The sequence below is a fragment of the Dipodomys merriami genome, unplaced genomic scaffold (assembly GCF_024711535.1).
Source record: "Dipodomys merriami isolate MVZ:Mamm:240054 unplaced genomic scaffold, mDipMer1.0.p SCAF_13, whole genome shotgun sequence".
Classification (NCBI taxonomy): Eukaryota; Metazoa; Chordata; class Mammalia; order Rodentia; family Heteromyidae; genus Dipodomys; species Dipodomys merriami.
The window spans coordinates 38,961,183-38,975,046 of record NW_027202604.1 but is presented as its reverse complement, the minus strand read 5'-3'; the positions used below and the strand labels follow the sequence as shown (position 1 = coordinate 38,975,046).

Below are 13,864 nucleotides of genomic sequence, written 5' to 3'. Positions count from 1 at the left end.
AGTTCCATTCATATATATATATATATATCCATATATATTTTTTTGGGGGGGGGTTGTGGGACTTGAACTCTGGGCCTGGGCGCTGTCCCTCAGCTCTTCAGCTCCAGGCAAGTGCTCTACCACTTGAGCCACTGCACCACTTCTGGTTTTCTGAGTGGTTTATTGGAGATCAGAGTCTCTCGGACTTTCCTGCCCAGGTTGGCTTTGAACCGTGATCCTCAGATCTCAGCCTCCTGAGTAGCTAGGATGACAGGCATGAGCCACTGGCGCCCAGCTTCCATTCATATTTTTTTAAATGGCCAAGAAAGAAGGGAGGAAGGAACCAAAAGAAGCCCCTGGGGAGGGCAGGATGTGGGGTAGGGGGTTGGTGGGGGGAGAAACACACCAGACACAGTTTTCCAAGACTCTCCTCAGTTTCATAGCATGGTAATTTTTAATATTAAAAGTAAATTGTAAAGGTATCTTTATAAACAATATGCATAAAATAGATCATATTCTAAAACCTTCCGCTTTTAATGCTTTTGTTCACAGTAAATTTCTTAGGTGTCGGATTTGTTTTGGCTGGAGATAATAGTGCAAGTGGAAGTGGGGCGTTGTTGCCCAGCCCAGCCTCCTGCGGGCTAGTACAGGTCCTTGTAGATCTCCTGCAGCAGTGGGTGGAGGCTCATGTCCGTCTCCGTCTTCTTGATGACGTGCAGCAGCTGCACGTGCTCCGTGACGATCTGTCTGAGGTCCGTCATTTTCTGCAGCAGCTTGGCAAACAGCTGGGAGGACTCGGGGTGGTTCAGCTTCAGCTGCAGCTCCAGCGCCTGCAGCAGGCTGTCCTGGATGTCCTCAATAGGCTTCACGTTCAGCAGGCCCGGCCGGTCTGGGGGAAAATCGGAAACCACAACAGGAGGGTCAGTCGGGTGCTCTGTGGGCCTGGGCGGCTCCAGGTCGCACACCTGTGTGTGGCGCCCAGGGCCTTTGCACCTGCTGGGCGCAGGCAGGCCGATACCACTGGGCTATACCTGCCCTCTGCTCTGCTTCACAAACACAGCGAGGAGGTGGGGTGAGAGCCACAAACAGGTAAAAAGTTGGGGGACAGAACTGAAGGCAAGAGTCTCAGTGCTCCCTCTGGGACTGACTCTGTGGCTGGTGCTCCACACTCCAGGGCCAGCCTGTCCTCGGTGAGTCTACCTCCAACTCCAGCTCGTCGGTGGGATGAACTGACAAAGACACTTTTTTTTAAAATGGCTTTGTCTTTTTTTTTTTCTCTCTCTCTCAATATAGAATATTGCACTTTCAATACAATAAAGTAGTTTTTAAAGACTGCTATGGTTTGGAAGGACTCCTGTCCCAGCCAATATGTTAACAGTGATTTCTTCTAAGTGGGGAGACTGCAGGTAGTGTTCACCGATCTCTACACACGCATGCAAGCATTCATGGGTGCATGCGCACACGCGTACATGCATAAACACACACACGGCGTTGTTCAGGCTCTCTGGCTCTGAACTGCTGGGCTCCAAGGATCCTCCGCCATCCTCTTTCCTCATCTTCCCCAGTAGCTGGGACGTACGCAGGTCCCACCACACTGGCGTGACACGAGTTTCACGCCTCCTGTGGAAGGAAACCTTTCCAATTGTTTACCCCCAGTACTGCTGTTTGCTAGAGATTATGGTAAATAGGGTTCACTCCTGGCTTTCCAAGAATTCTAAAGTTTTCAATTTGTTTTAGAGAGGAGTTGTTGGTTGAATTTTATCAAAGGCTTTTAACATTTCTCTCATGAGAGAGATAGGGTATCTGAAGAGATACGGCTTTATCTTAAAACCTAGCAGAGTGAGGTGTAGCCATCGGTTTCCTGGTACCTTGGTACTCATTTGTTAATATTTCATTTAGGGTTTTTCTATTTTGTAGCTGCTGTTGGTCCAGAGGGCTCTATTTCTGTGGCATCTTTTGCTGGTGGAAGTATTAACTAGCTGTGTGTACCGGAGCTGGACGGTCCTGCTCCAATTCTCCGGGCTCGCCACCTGCTCCTTGTGCGTTTCTTGGAATTCCTCTGCAGTACCATCTCACCTTGCGATAAACCCTGCACTACCTCTCATTTTCCTTCCATGGATTCAGATCCATTCAGGCTCCCCAAATCCTATAAACTTGGAGTAGTAAATTATTATCTTGGCACTTTGAGGACAGATCTTTCTATATAGGCCAGGCCAGCCTTGAATGCTGAGATCCTTCTTCAGCCTCCTGAGTCCTGGGAATTTTTGTAATTTATACTGGAATAAAGTTGTATATGATATTTTCTTTTATCATCAAGAATCTATTATTTATGTCCCTTAGCTTAAGGAGATCTATCTATCTATATTGTTTTGAAATTTTTTAAAGTTATTCATTTATTTGTTTTTATGTCGGTTGCGGGGCCTGAACTCTGGGCCTGGGCACTGTCCCTGAGCTCTTCAGCTCAAGGTGAGCCTCTACTACTTGAGTCACAGCGCTACTTCCGGTTAATTGGAAATAAGAGTCTCATGGACTTTCCTGCCTGGGCTGACTTTGAACCATGATCCTCAGATCTCAGCCTCCTGAGTACCTAGGATGACAGGTGTGAGCCACCAGTGCCTGGATATTTTATTTTTAATGCTACTGTAGCCTGAACCCAGGGCCTTGCACTTACTAGGAAGCAATCCACCACTGTCATTTTTATTTATTTATTTACTTCTTTTTTGAGCTTCTTACTAGTATGCTTTGATAGCACATGGGTGTTTCATTGTGATGATTCCATGCAGTGTACTTTGGGTAGGTTTATTTTGTTTTTGTTCCTGCTGTTTTTTCCTGGGCTAGTCTTGAACTCAAAATCCTTCTGCCCCTACCTTTGCTTTCTGTGTGTGTGCCAGCCTGGACCTGAGTGCTATCTCTGAGCTTTTTTTTTCTTTTGCTTACGGCTAGAACTCTACCACTTGAGTCACAGCTCCATGTCCAGCTTTATTGGTGATGAATTGGAGAGAAGAATCTTATGGACTTCTCCTTCCTCGGCTGGCTTCAAATTGTGATCCTTAGATCTCAGCCTTCTGAGTAGTTGGGATTACACGCGTGTGCCACTGGCGCCTGGCTTTAATGCTTTTTAATTGTGTGTTTTCTCATTTAAAAGTCTGATGGTCATATTATTTTTCTTTCTTAAAAAATAGATCTTTTGATTTTATCAATCAACTTTAGAGAATTGTATTTTGCTTCCAATTTATATAACTCTCCTAAAAACATAAAATAAGAAACAAGTTTTAGGTTTTTTTTCCCCCTTCCTAAATTCTTAGTTCAATACTCTGGTTTCTCTTCAGATCGTATAAATCTTTCGCCTTTTACTAAATTCTTAGTTCAGGAACTCCAGAAAGGTGGAAGGTAGCTCTTTCGCTTTGGGGTGTCCTGCTTCCTAAATCAATGCACTGGGGGCTCCAGGTCTTTCCTCTGAAGAACACTGGTTTCACCTGCCGGGCTTTGATAAATCCATCGCTCCTTGCTCCATCTAAATAGCCTCTTACAAATCTTGTTATTTCATCTTTAATCTGAGTTATACAAGCAAAGAGTTTTGGATTTGGTGCTTAAGGGCTGGGCTGCGTGAAGTTAGGAGTGTTAGGTTTCCTCCTGAAGGCCTGTGGGGGCCTGCTTTGACTTCAAGGATTAGCTCCCCCCTGTGGCTCTCCCTCCCCCTTCCTTCCCCTTCTCCACACAGTTCTCTCTGCCTTACTTTAAGTATCCCTGGGAGCTCTTCTCGCCCTGGCTGGCGCTCTGTGTCTATCTATCGTTTTGAGGTACTTCTGTTCCAAGCTCCTCAGTGACCTCTTGCATGATGCCTGCTTCCCTGTTTTCCTTTTGCACGGTGGCCACAGGCATGGTTTCGAACCTGGGTCTGTGTTCCATCCACCTTGGCTCCTTCCTCTTCTCCCGTCTCCTCCCCATCTCCTTCTTCTGATGGAGGGATGCGATAAACACCCCAATCGTAACCATGCTGGAGTCTACTTAAGGAGCGAGCGAGGGGTCTGAGGAAACCTGACTTTGTCCTCTCACTGTTCACAAAGGTGGGGGGGGGGATGGAGAAGGAATGAAGTCTCAGAGGAAAGGGTGAGTTTTGTGGAGAGCAAAGCTGTAGTCAGGATGGAAGCCCGCAGGCTCGGACTCCCTGCCTCCCTGCCTCCCTCCCCTGTTGGCTAGTACAGGCGTGGGAGCAGAGGCTGTGTCCTGAGCCACCGGGACCCAGAGGAAGCCTTTGGCTGGATGAGTTAGAGAGACAAGCTTAGTCTGGCCAAGCGCCCTGCCTGGAAAAGCCCAATTGTCAGGCCTGGAGGCAAAGCCGCGGGGAAGTCTCGGGTGGACTGCAGGGCGCACACGCCTGTCATCTTTAGTCACGAGGCCAGGCTCAAGAGAGCCACAGAGAAGCCCGAGGGTCCCGGGGGTGGGGTGGCAGGGGGGCGGATTTTCAGAGCTCCACACACCCCTAAACTAACTTCATTACTGCATTTGCTCTGATTTCTCCCCCCCCTCCTCTGACTTCTCCCCCGACCTCCATGGGTCAAATGAAGTATCTTTCTTTTTCTTTTTTTTTTTTTTTTAAACATTTCAGCATTTAATTTTGGAATCATCAGCAAAAGAATAAAAAAAGTCAGATGATGAGAAGGAAACAAAATGTGTAGGCCTGGCCTGCAGCTCCAGCCCGGCACCTTTCCCAGGAAGGACCCATTGGGGGTTCAAGGAAAGCTGGATTCCCGTGGTCCCTAGCTTAACCATGCTGGTGATTTCAAAGGCCGGTCGGTGGCCCTGTGAGTTCGTGCTGGTGGGGCCAGGCCCACCAGGTGGGAAGTGGGTGCCCGGCTCCCCTGGCCTCTGCTCCTTGCCCTGTCTTTTAAGCAGCCCCGGGATGGGGGGTGGTGAATGCTGCCAAAGTCATCATGTGAAATCTAGGAGGTCTCCCTTATCAGACTCCGACCCCCCACGCCCCCACGGCAATGACTGTGCTCGCTGGAAACTTGGCCCCACGGTGCAGTGCGCTGGAGAACAGGGAGAGGATCTGGTTTGGATTTTCAACCCCCTCTTTGGCAAGTGAGCGTTTATGATGTGATGGATGATGTTTGGCTGAGGGGCTGAGACGCCGGGGCCACAGATTCGGGCTATTTTCTCTCTAGTGACAAGTTAGATCATTTGTGGACCATTCCCACCATCCCCCGACGGAGCCTGGGCGGTGAGGGAGCGCATTCGGGGAAGGAGGGAGTGCAGGAGATAGGATCCTCCTTCCTGATCCTCCCCCAGCTCCAGATCGGGGCGCTGCCACTCAGGGCTCCACCGAGTGCAGGCTCTGTGCACAGACGAGCTCCCTCAAAATCCCGCATTCCCAAATTCAATTTATGTACTCCCTCTAGTACGCAGTGGGCGGGGGGGGGGCCCTCAGGAATTGGATTGGAAAAGTGTATTAACAGGCTTATAGATGAACATTGAGAACAAATGGCTTAGTTCAGATCAACGCCGAAAACCAGGCCTCAAAGGTGTCAGGTCAAGGGCAGAGGCCCCCTCTCCAGGCCGCCCTTCCTTCCCGCTTCCCTCTCCACGCTCCTTCTCCACACCAGCGCGGCCCTGCGTCCTCTCCCCCTCCACGCCCCTGCAAGCAGGGCGGCCCACCTTCTCCCTGCACCTTTCCCAGGTAGGAGGAGAGCCTGCAGCCGCCGAGGTCAAGGCCAGGCAGCCCAGCAGCCCTCTGGGGGCGGCGCCTGTTGACTCATGCGCGCTGGGAGGCTGGAGTCAATGACTCCTTCCTGACTCCCCTGGCTGTGAAGAATTGGGAAATAAACCTTTCCGGTCTCCTTGGCGTAGCCCTGGGATTGATTAGGGCGAGCTGCTGGTTCTGAGCAGGTCTCCAAAGCTTCTATCTTGCCCAGATCTGGTTCTGCGTTGAGTGTTCAGCTTATCTGAAATGCGGCCTCACTCCCCACCCTGGACCTGCCCACTGGGGCAGGCAGGCCATTGCAAGCGCCAGGTTGCGTCAGGCTTCCCAGCTCACTACAACGGACTCCCCTGATGGAGAGGGGAGGAAGCACCCCCAACAGGGCTCATTTTGTCTCTGCTCTGAGAGCCACCATCCTGGCCTTTCTCCTCCTTCCCCACTGGCCTTGATATAGCCTGACCTGAGGCGGACTTCACCTACTGTGTGTAGAAGAGAAAGTCTGTTTGTCCGGGCGGCGGGGATGGCCTATAACCCACGAAGGAAGTCAGTGCAGGTTTGGAGTGAACGGAGCAGGAAGAGGGGCTACCACCAGTCAGCACTCAATTGCAGTTGAGCTTCCTTTTACGCTTCCTCTCTCCTTTCCCTCATTGTATGGCCCTTTACTGTGTCACAAGAACAGTCACCAAACAAAAACAAGCAAAGCCGTGGTACTCACAAAAGTTACTACTTTCTTAGAGAAATAAGGCTAGGGCCTCTGGAGGGGAAGGGGGGATTTCCCCATCTGATGGTCAGAATCATGGTGAGCTTTGGACAGAGGGTGAGGACAGCAAAGAGACCGAAGTGACCTGGCCACAGCAGTTCTTGCCCCAGCCTTCCTCTAGGAAGGAACCTTCTGCCCAAGTTCTCTGCAGGCTGCAGGCTGCACTGAGCTGGGCCTGCCATGCGATCGATCGTCACAATCTGGGGAGAACAAACACAATCGCATGTGTGGGTCCTGTCCCTAAGACTGGGGTGTGACCTGCTAGTCCTGGGGCTTGAACTCAGGATCTGGGCACTGCACCTGAGCTTCTTTTGCTCCAGGCTGGTGCCCTAAAGGTTGAGCCACAGCACCAAATTCTGGCTCTTGGGTGGTTAATTGGAGTTAAGAGTCTTTGAGGCTTTCCTGCTCAGGCTGGCTTCAAACCGCCATCCTCAGATCTCAGCCTCCTGAATAGCGAGGATTACAGGTGTGAGCCACTATCACCCAGCCTTCAAGAGCTGCAAAAGCTCCAGGTGACTTGGATGTTCAACCAGTGGCAAGTGGCACTGGTCTACAGAGGTATCTGGGATCCCAACATGGCAACCTACTCCTGGGCTAGCTTTGGGCAAGTCCCTTCACGTCTCTGTATTTCAGTTTTCTCTCATTAAAAGAAATAAAATAAAAATGGAGTTTGGCTAGGCATGGTGGTGCAGTGGCTGGAGCTATAGCCCCAGCTACTTGCAAGGCTCAGGCGAGAGTACTGCTTCAGACCAGAAAACAGGAAGGCAAGACTCCATCTTCAATGAGGGGTTGGGGGGGGGCTTGGCTTGGAGGCAGGGTGCCTGCCAAGCATGCACAGGGCTCTGGAGCGTCAGAACAACAGCCACAGCACAGGTGAGCATAAAGGAGAATGAGCGATTGAACTCCCCATGCTGTCCTGAGGATTAAAGAGCTAATCTACAGAGCATGGCCGTTCATGCTCCATTCTCTTGGCTTTGTGTGTGTGTATCTTTCTATTGCTGCTGCTCTTCCTCCCTTCATTGCTCTCTTTTATTTTCAGCCTTTTCTTTCTTTCTCAGCTCTTGTAGATTTTTTGCCCCCCTCCTTTCTGATCCTTGAGGAGGATTTATTAGGAGCACTAGCAGGGTGAGCCTGCCCTATGCTGAGGCCTGAGAAGTACCCAGGGAGGTTTGAGGAGGACTGAGAGAGGCCCAAGGCTCTGGCCAAGGCTGTGCAGAGACTCTGTATGCGTGGTGTGTGTGTGTGTGTGTGTGTGTGTGTGTGTGTGTGTGTGTGTGTGCACGTGTGGTGTGTGCGCGTGTGCAAGCATGTGCATGTACACAGCATGCATGAGCGTGCACATGATGCACACAGCTCTGTTATTGGTGGTCTGGCCTCCCGCAGTTACTCAGGTAAACACCCCACACTTCCCCTATTTGGCAATGGCCACACGGGAATCAAAGCGTTCTCTGTCTGTGTCTGATAACAACTATGTATAGTTATAAAGAATTTAGCTAAGACAGTGGGAGGGGAACACCACCATGAAACCAAACCCAGCCAATCATTTTGTATCTGCGCACGCAGGGGCGGGTCCACATTAGTTGACCCCATCTCCCAAAGTACAACCCAGGACCCAGCCCTGGGAAGTGCTGGTGTCCCTCCGTCCCGGCCCTCAGGGTGAGGGCCTGGCTGTTGTAGTCACTCAGCGTTCCATTTTCTCAGGGCCTGTAGCCTGCAGACCCCCTTCCTGACCCACCTGCTCCTTCCGCGCCCAGAACTGGCTAGATCCAGACTGGAAATGAACGGGGCTAGAGCTGGAGGACGCCGAAGGAAGTGGGAAGAGAAGGGTCGACGGGACACCACAGAGCTTAAAGCTCTGCTATGCTGAGCTAGGGAAGGGGGAGCCGAGGGGAAAGCCCGGGGCAGGGGGCCTAGGCCAGACTGGGCAAACAGAGGCGGGGCACCATGCCTGGCACCCCCTCCCAGCGCTTCTCTTTCCCCTGGAGGGGGAACCTGGGGTAGAGAACGGAGCTCCATGCACACCCCGCCCCAGAGGCACCGGAGTCGGAGCAGGTACCCCACGGGCCTCCAGCCCAGCCCAGGCCGCATCCTTGGTGGGGGGCAGGCAGTGGTTTTACACCTCCTCCCCCAGAATCTCTCCCCCAGTGGGTTTGTTCTCAATCCACAACTAATCCCCTTCAAGTGCTGCCTGATAAAGGGATTAGCGTCTCCCCAGGGGCCTTACACTGAGGAGGGGGGAGGATCAGGAGAGCGCCTGGTGGAATTTCCAGCCCTTTGACTGGCAGCCGGGATTGGGGCTACTGCCCATTCTATGGCCCTGGCAGGGAGGGCAGAAATCGGCATTTACCTCGCGCTGAACACCGCGTCCTAGGCCGGGCGCCAGAGGCCGCACACTGGTACTGCACTGGCATGGATAAGTGAAGGAAGGCCGGGGGGTGAGTGATTATCCACAATCGCAGGGCTCAGGAGCCGCAGGGGGGGTGGGGGGGGCGCTGGACCCCCATCAGCTCATCCCAGAGCTCCGCCACCCAGCCCTGCCTCCCGGAAGCCCAGGCCTGATGTGGGCACCCTGGGGCCTCCGTCCTCCCCTGCAGGGGACCAGCGAATGGGGCCCTTCCATGAAGGGCAGCCTGGGGTCACCCAGAGTGTAACCAGAGCCCTAACCTTAAAGTGCTCTGAACAGCGAGCGGCGGGAGGGTGCGGGATGGCGACTGGGCAGTTTGGCTTTCCATCTTAGGGTGTCTGTGCCCCAACTCCAGGGTTTGCTGGCTCACCCAGAGGAGCCCCGGGGGAGGGCCAGGGCAGGCAGAGCCGGCACTTTCTATGCTCTGTCAGGGACAAGGCCTGCGCATGCAGTCGCTCTCTTTTGGGGGTACACACATGTCCCCATCTGTCAGATGACTCCAGGCGCATCACCCCCCCATCCTGGCTCCCTAGGTTTTAGTATTGGGGTATCAGTGGAGAGCTCATACACGTACCCCTCCCCAGTCATACCCAGTGCATAAGGTTATGAATGAGACATTTCTAGATGATTCCGAGTGAGTCACTGCGCAGAACCCTGTGGACTCTCTTCCTCCCTACGCCTCAGGCTGGGGTTCCCCCATCTCACCCCTGCCATCACCCTACTTGTCCTGCCCAAGAGAAGTCAGAGGGCGGTGCTTATTCCCAGTATCTCGGGAGGAGTCAGAAAAAGCCACCGGCCTCACAGAGGCTGGGCCCGAGGTCTGGCACCCAGCACTGTGTGGAGCAGGAAGTTCAATATTTAGCTGTGTGTGTGGTGGGGGGAGGCTGGGGTGGGGACTGGGCAGGAACTGGGTGAGAAGCACGTGCTCAGCACACAGGAGGCCTGGGTTCAATCCCCGGCACTGAGCACGTGTGTGCGGGCAGGCAAGCACACGCACACGCAAGCACGCACATGCATGCACGCACACACGTGCACACACACATACACACACATGCTGGCTTATTGCCTATGTTTTCCAATCTTTCTGATTTCTTCTTGAATGCCCAAGGAGGCCGGGCCACAGGCCGGGTGAGCTGAGTCCCTGAGCTGGGCTTCCCCAACACCATCATGAGCCACTGGGCTGAGCACGCGCGGCCTGGGCACGCAGCAGCAGCAGCGGGGACACGGAAGACTGTCACTTGGCATTTTAGAGCTGGGAGCAGGGGGACAAGGACAGAGGGCTGGCAGTCCACGGCCATGCTCCTGGGTGGTCTGTCCAGGCAGGATGAGATGAACGCACTCGGTGGACGGTGTCAGCAGTCCTAAGTGTCCACCTCTACCCTTTCCTGCAGCCTCTTATTTACTCAGGACCTGGTATGAGATGGTATCTGATTAGGTGGCAATGTGTTTACTTAGCTATTTAAAGTTTACCGCTCATTTTCATGGAGAGTTCTGCAAACAACGCCACTGTGTCCTGGATTTGGTCCAGGTGCTGGCTGGCTGGCTGAGTCAAGAACCCCATCAGCAGTGTTGGGCCTTGTTGCTGGCCCTGGGCCCAGCACAGTTCAAAGCCAAAGGACTTAAGTCCGTGAAGACAAGATTAATGAGCGATATACCCAAACCATAACCTGAACCTTTTATTTTTTGGGGTACATTGGGATTTGAACTTAGGGTATGTGCCTGCTTGGCTGGCACTCAACCATTTGAATCACACCCCCAGTCCTGCTTTGTGCTGGTTATTTTGGAGATTGGGTCTAGCAAACATTTCTGTCCAGGCAGGTATCAAACCAGGATCCTCCAGATCTCAACCATCTGGGTAGCTGGGATTACTGGTGTGAACCACTGCACATAGAGGCAAGGTAGAATCTAATGGTTGATTTTTTTTTCCAGTACTGGGGCTTGAACTGGGGGCACGTGAGCCCCCCCCCCCGGCACCATGCTCAGTGTTGGGCACAGGGGCATTGACTTTGAAGTCCCAGACGCCTGGGTCTGAACTTGCATCTCATCAATTAGTCACTCTACAACCTTGGGCAGGTGCCATCATCTCTATACATTTCTGATTTCCCCATCTAGGGGCTCAGTGACCTGATCCACAAATGGTAGCCGTGATCACGAGATTTCTAGTATTCTTCCAAGAAGAATGTATTCATGTATTCTGGACATCATTCTGCTTTAATTCTAGCAAGTGAACAAGCAGGCCCATCCTCGCACCCACAATGTGGTCATGGTCCGTGGCTGAGCCCCCAGGGACCTTCAGAGGGCTGGCCTCATGCAACACCTTCCAGAACTTTCCAGAACCACCTCGGACAGGGGCTGGGGCAAAGAAGGAGGACTGTGGTGGTGATGGGTGCCGCGAGCCAGCCTCCAGAGGGGCGGGCGTGGCGACTGGCCGTCGGCGGCAGCCGCGGTGACGGTGACCGCGGCCTCTCAGTCATTCAGACGGCCATGGCCGCGTGCCGCGAAAAATACACTGTAAAATCCAGGGAGCTTCCTCCCTCGCGTCTTGGAAGTTAAGGGAGAGCTGAAATGGATTCCAAACTGTTTTGAATTAACGAGAAGAGCCCTTTCCTGCCGCAGGGTTCCAGCTGGACCTGGCCTCCACTTTTCTTTACTTCGGCACCGCACGCTTGCGGGGGGGGGGGGGTCCCTGCCGCTCGGCCTACCCTGGGGTTGGTTTGTCAGCTTTCCTGAGCTCTGCGCTTGGCACTGGCCGCTGGGCAGAGTCGGGCCCCGCCGGCTAGGGGCTGGCGCAAGGCCGTGGCGCCAGCTGCACACATCCTCTTGCTGGAGGTGGTTCCCTGAGCCTCCCCCGCAGGCTGGGAGGGTGGTGGGGAGGGGGGGAGGACGGGAGAGGGAAGGCAGAGGGGACGGGGCAGCGCCCGTGGCTGTGAGGACACCTAGCTTTCATCCTGGTTCCGGGCTCCCTAGTTATTAGACCTCAGCCAAATGCTGAAGTCTCCCCTCTGTCCCAGGGGGTGATGATAAAGGCAGGGGGCACATTGGGTGCACTGCGCACGCGCAGACCATAGTCACGGGTGCCGGCTGAGGGTGTGCAGCGCTCTTGTTCTTTGCTGTAGTTGAATCCTCGCGGCCCTCCTCCCTCCCCCACCCAAAGCTCAGAGCAGAATGAGGAGAGCACTTCAGAACCAACGAGGTTATCTTTCTCGACAAGCTGCCTTTGGGAGCTAATGGGTGCCTGGTGTGTGTGTGCGGGGGGGTGGGGGTGGGGGAGTGACACAGGTCAGATCTGAGGCCAGGTCAAATGAGTTGTTTCGAAGGGTGCAGTTGAACAACACCCAGCTTAGGGGAGCGATGCCAATTTCCCCAGCAAACACTGAGTTGGTCAAATCATGACTTTCATCTAAAAATCGAAGGACCCCCCCACTCCGAGTGTCCCAGCCCCCCACCCTCCTGTCCCACAGCTCCCACCTCCGCCACCGTAGAACTCCAGTGTGATTCTCAGAGGAACTTCCTGAAGCCACTCAAACAACCATAGACTTACTTCCCAGCAAATGGAAGATAAGTCATGCTATGCATCGCAGAAATTCATTTTCTGGAGCAGAGCCTCTTACATACATGAAGGTTTTCCCTTTCTGAATTTCTAGGATAAGAAAAAAAAAGTGGACAATCATGGCTTCTTGGGAAAAGGCCCAGGGTAGGCTGTGGATCTCAGCATCTGCTGATGAGATCCGAGTGGACATGGCGCTCCATGGGCCACCACGATCGGGCATCTCTTTCCCTGGCCTGCACCTCATCAGCTTCTCTGAGTAAAGACGAGGCCTGCATCCCTGTGAGCTGAGCAAACACGGCCTCCAGTCCGTTCTTTCTTATCTGTCTCTATGTTTAGACTTCATCTACAAAAGCAAACGTTGGCTAGGAAGGTTCTGGCTTTGAAGATGTAGGAATCGGTCGATGGCAAATCGTTTTTAGAAATATTTCACAGGGTGGTTTTTTATTTTCTCTTTTCATTGTAAGTACAGATAAAAGGCATTTATGGCTGGGCGCCCATGGCTCCTGCCTGCAATCCTAGCTCCTCAGGAGGCTGAGATCTGAGAATCCTGGTTGAAAGCCAGCCTGGGCTGGGAAGTTTCTGAGATTATCTCCAGTTAACCACCAAAAAGCCAGAAGTGAGGTTGTGGTTCAAGTAATAAAGTACTGGCCTTGAGCAAAAAGCTCAGGGACAGTGCCCAGACTCTGAGAACCAGCATCCACACCATAATACACACACACACACACACACACACACACACACACACAAACACACACACACACACACAGAGCAGTCCACTCTGTGGGACTTTTGGCTATTATAAAGACAGTTTATGGCTAAAAGGAAGTTGTTTATACAGTATCTGCATTTCAATGGCACCATTTTTAACTTTCATAAACCAGGATGACTTAGACCCAGTCATTGAAACATGAAATTAAATCCCATCACGTTATTTATGGAACTATCTCTTGACTAGTCAATACTTGCTTCTCCCCTCCCATCACAAGCCAATTTCCACAAACAGAGGCACAGGGCAGAGTCCACAGCAAAAGCTCACCAGAAGTCAATTTCAACATGAGACCCCACCATTTCAAACCCTGTATTCAAGGATGAGAGCAAAACTTCCTCTGATGCTATTTAGACACGTGAGCGTGGCAAATGGAAGTAATGGCTGGTATGGAGCCTGACTTTTGGCGCTGGCTTAGTGAATTAGATCATGTACTTGCAAGGTTAACATTTCTACAAACTGCCAAATCATTCAGCTTATTCCTGGCTTGGGGGGGGGGGGAAGGGCGAGGAGACAGGAGAGAGAGGGGAGGGCTCTCGTGCAAAGAGGCAGAGGTCAGCTGACACACGCACCTCCCTCCCTGATGTGGGACCACAGTTCAGAGCTGGTGGAGGGATGGGAGCCCAAGGGGACCCAGATGCTTAGCGGTGCCTTCTCCATGCTGCACAGACCACCAGGGAAAGCTAAGCGCTCCACATCAAGAC

The 13,864-nt window shown here is 52.7% G+C and overlaps 1 protein-coding gene across 4 annotated transcripts in view; it reads right to left on the bottom strand.

Annotated features, from left to right (window-relative positions):
* Positions 1–414: 414 nt before the first annotated feature.
* Positions 415–13,864, bottom strand: part of LOC138824824 (peroxisome proliferator-activated receptor gamma) — a 107,323-nt gene continuing 93,873 nt past the window's right edge. For all 4 annotated transcript variants that reach the window (XM_070019164.1, XM_070019165.1, XM_070019166.1 and 1 more), the window contains one exon: positions 415–868. In XM_070019164.1, coding sequence (XP_069875265.1) covers positions 621–868 — 248 coding nt within the window. In that variant the 3' untranslated portion in view covers positions 415–620. The remainder of the gene's footprint in view (positions 869–13,864) is intronic.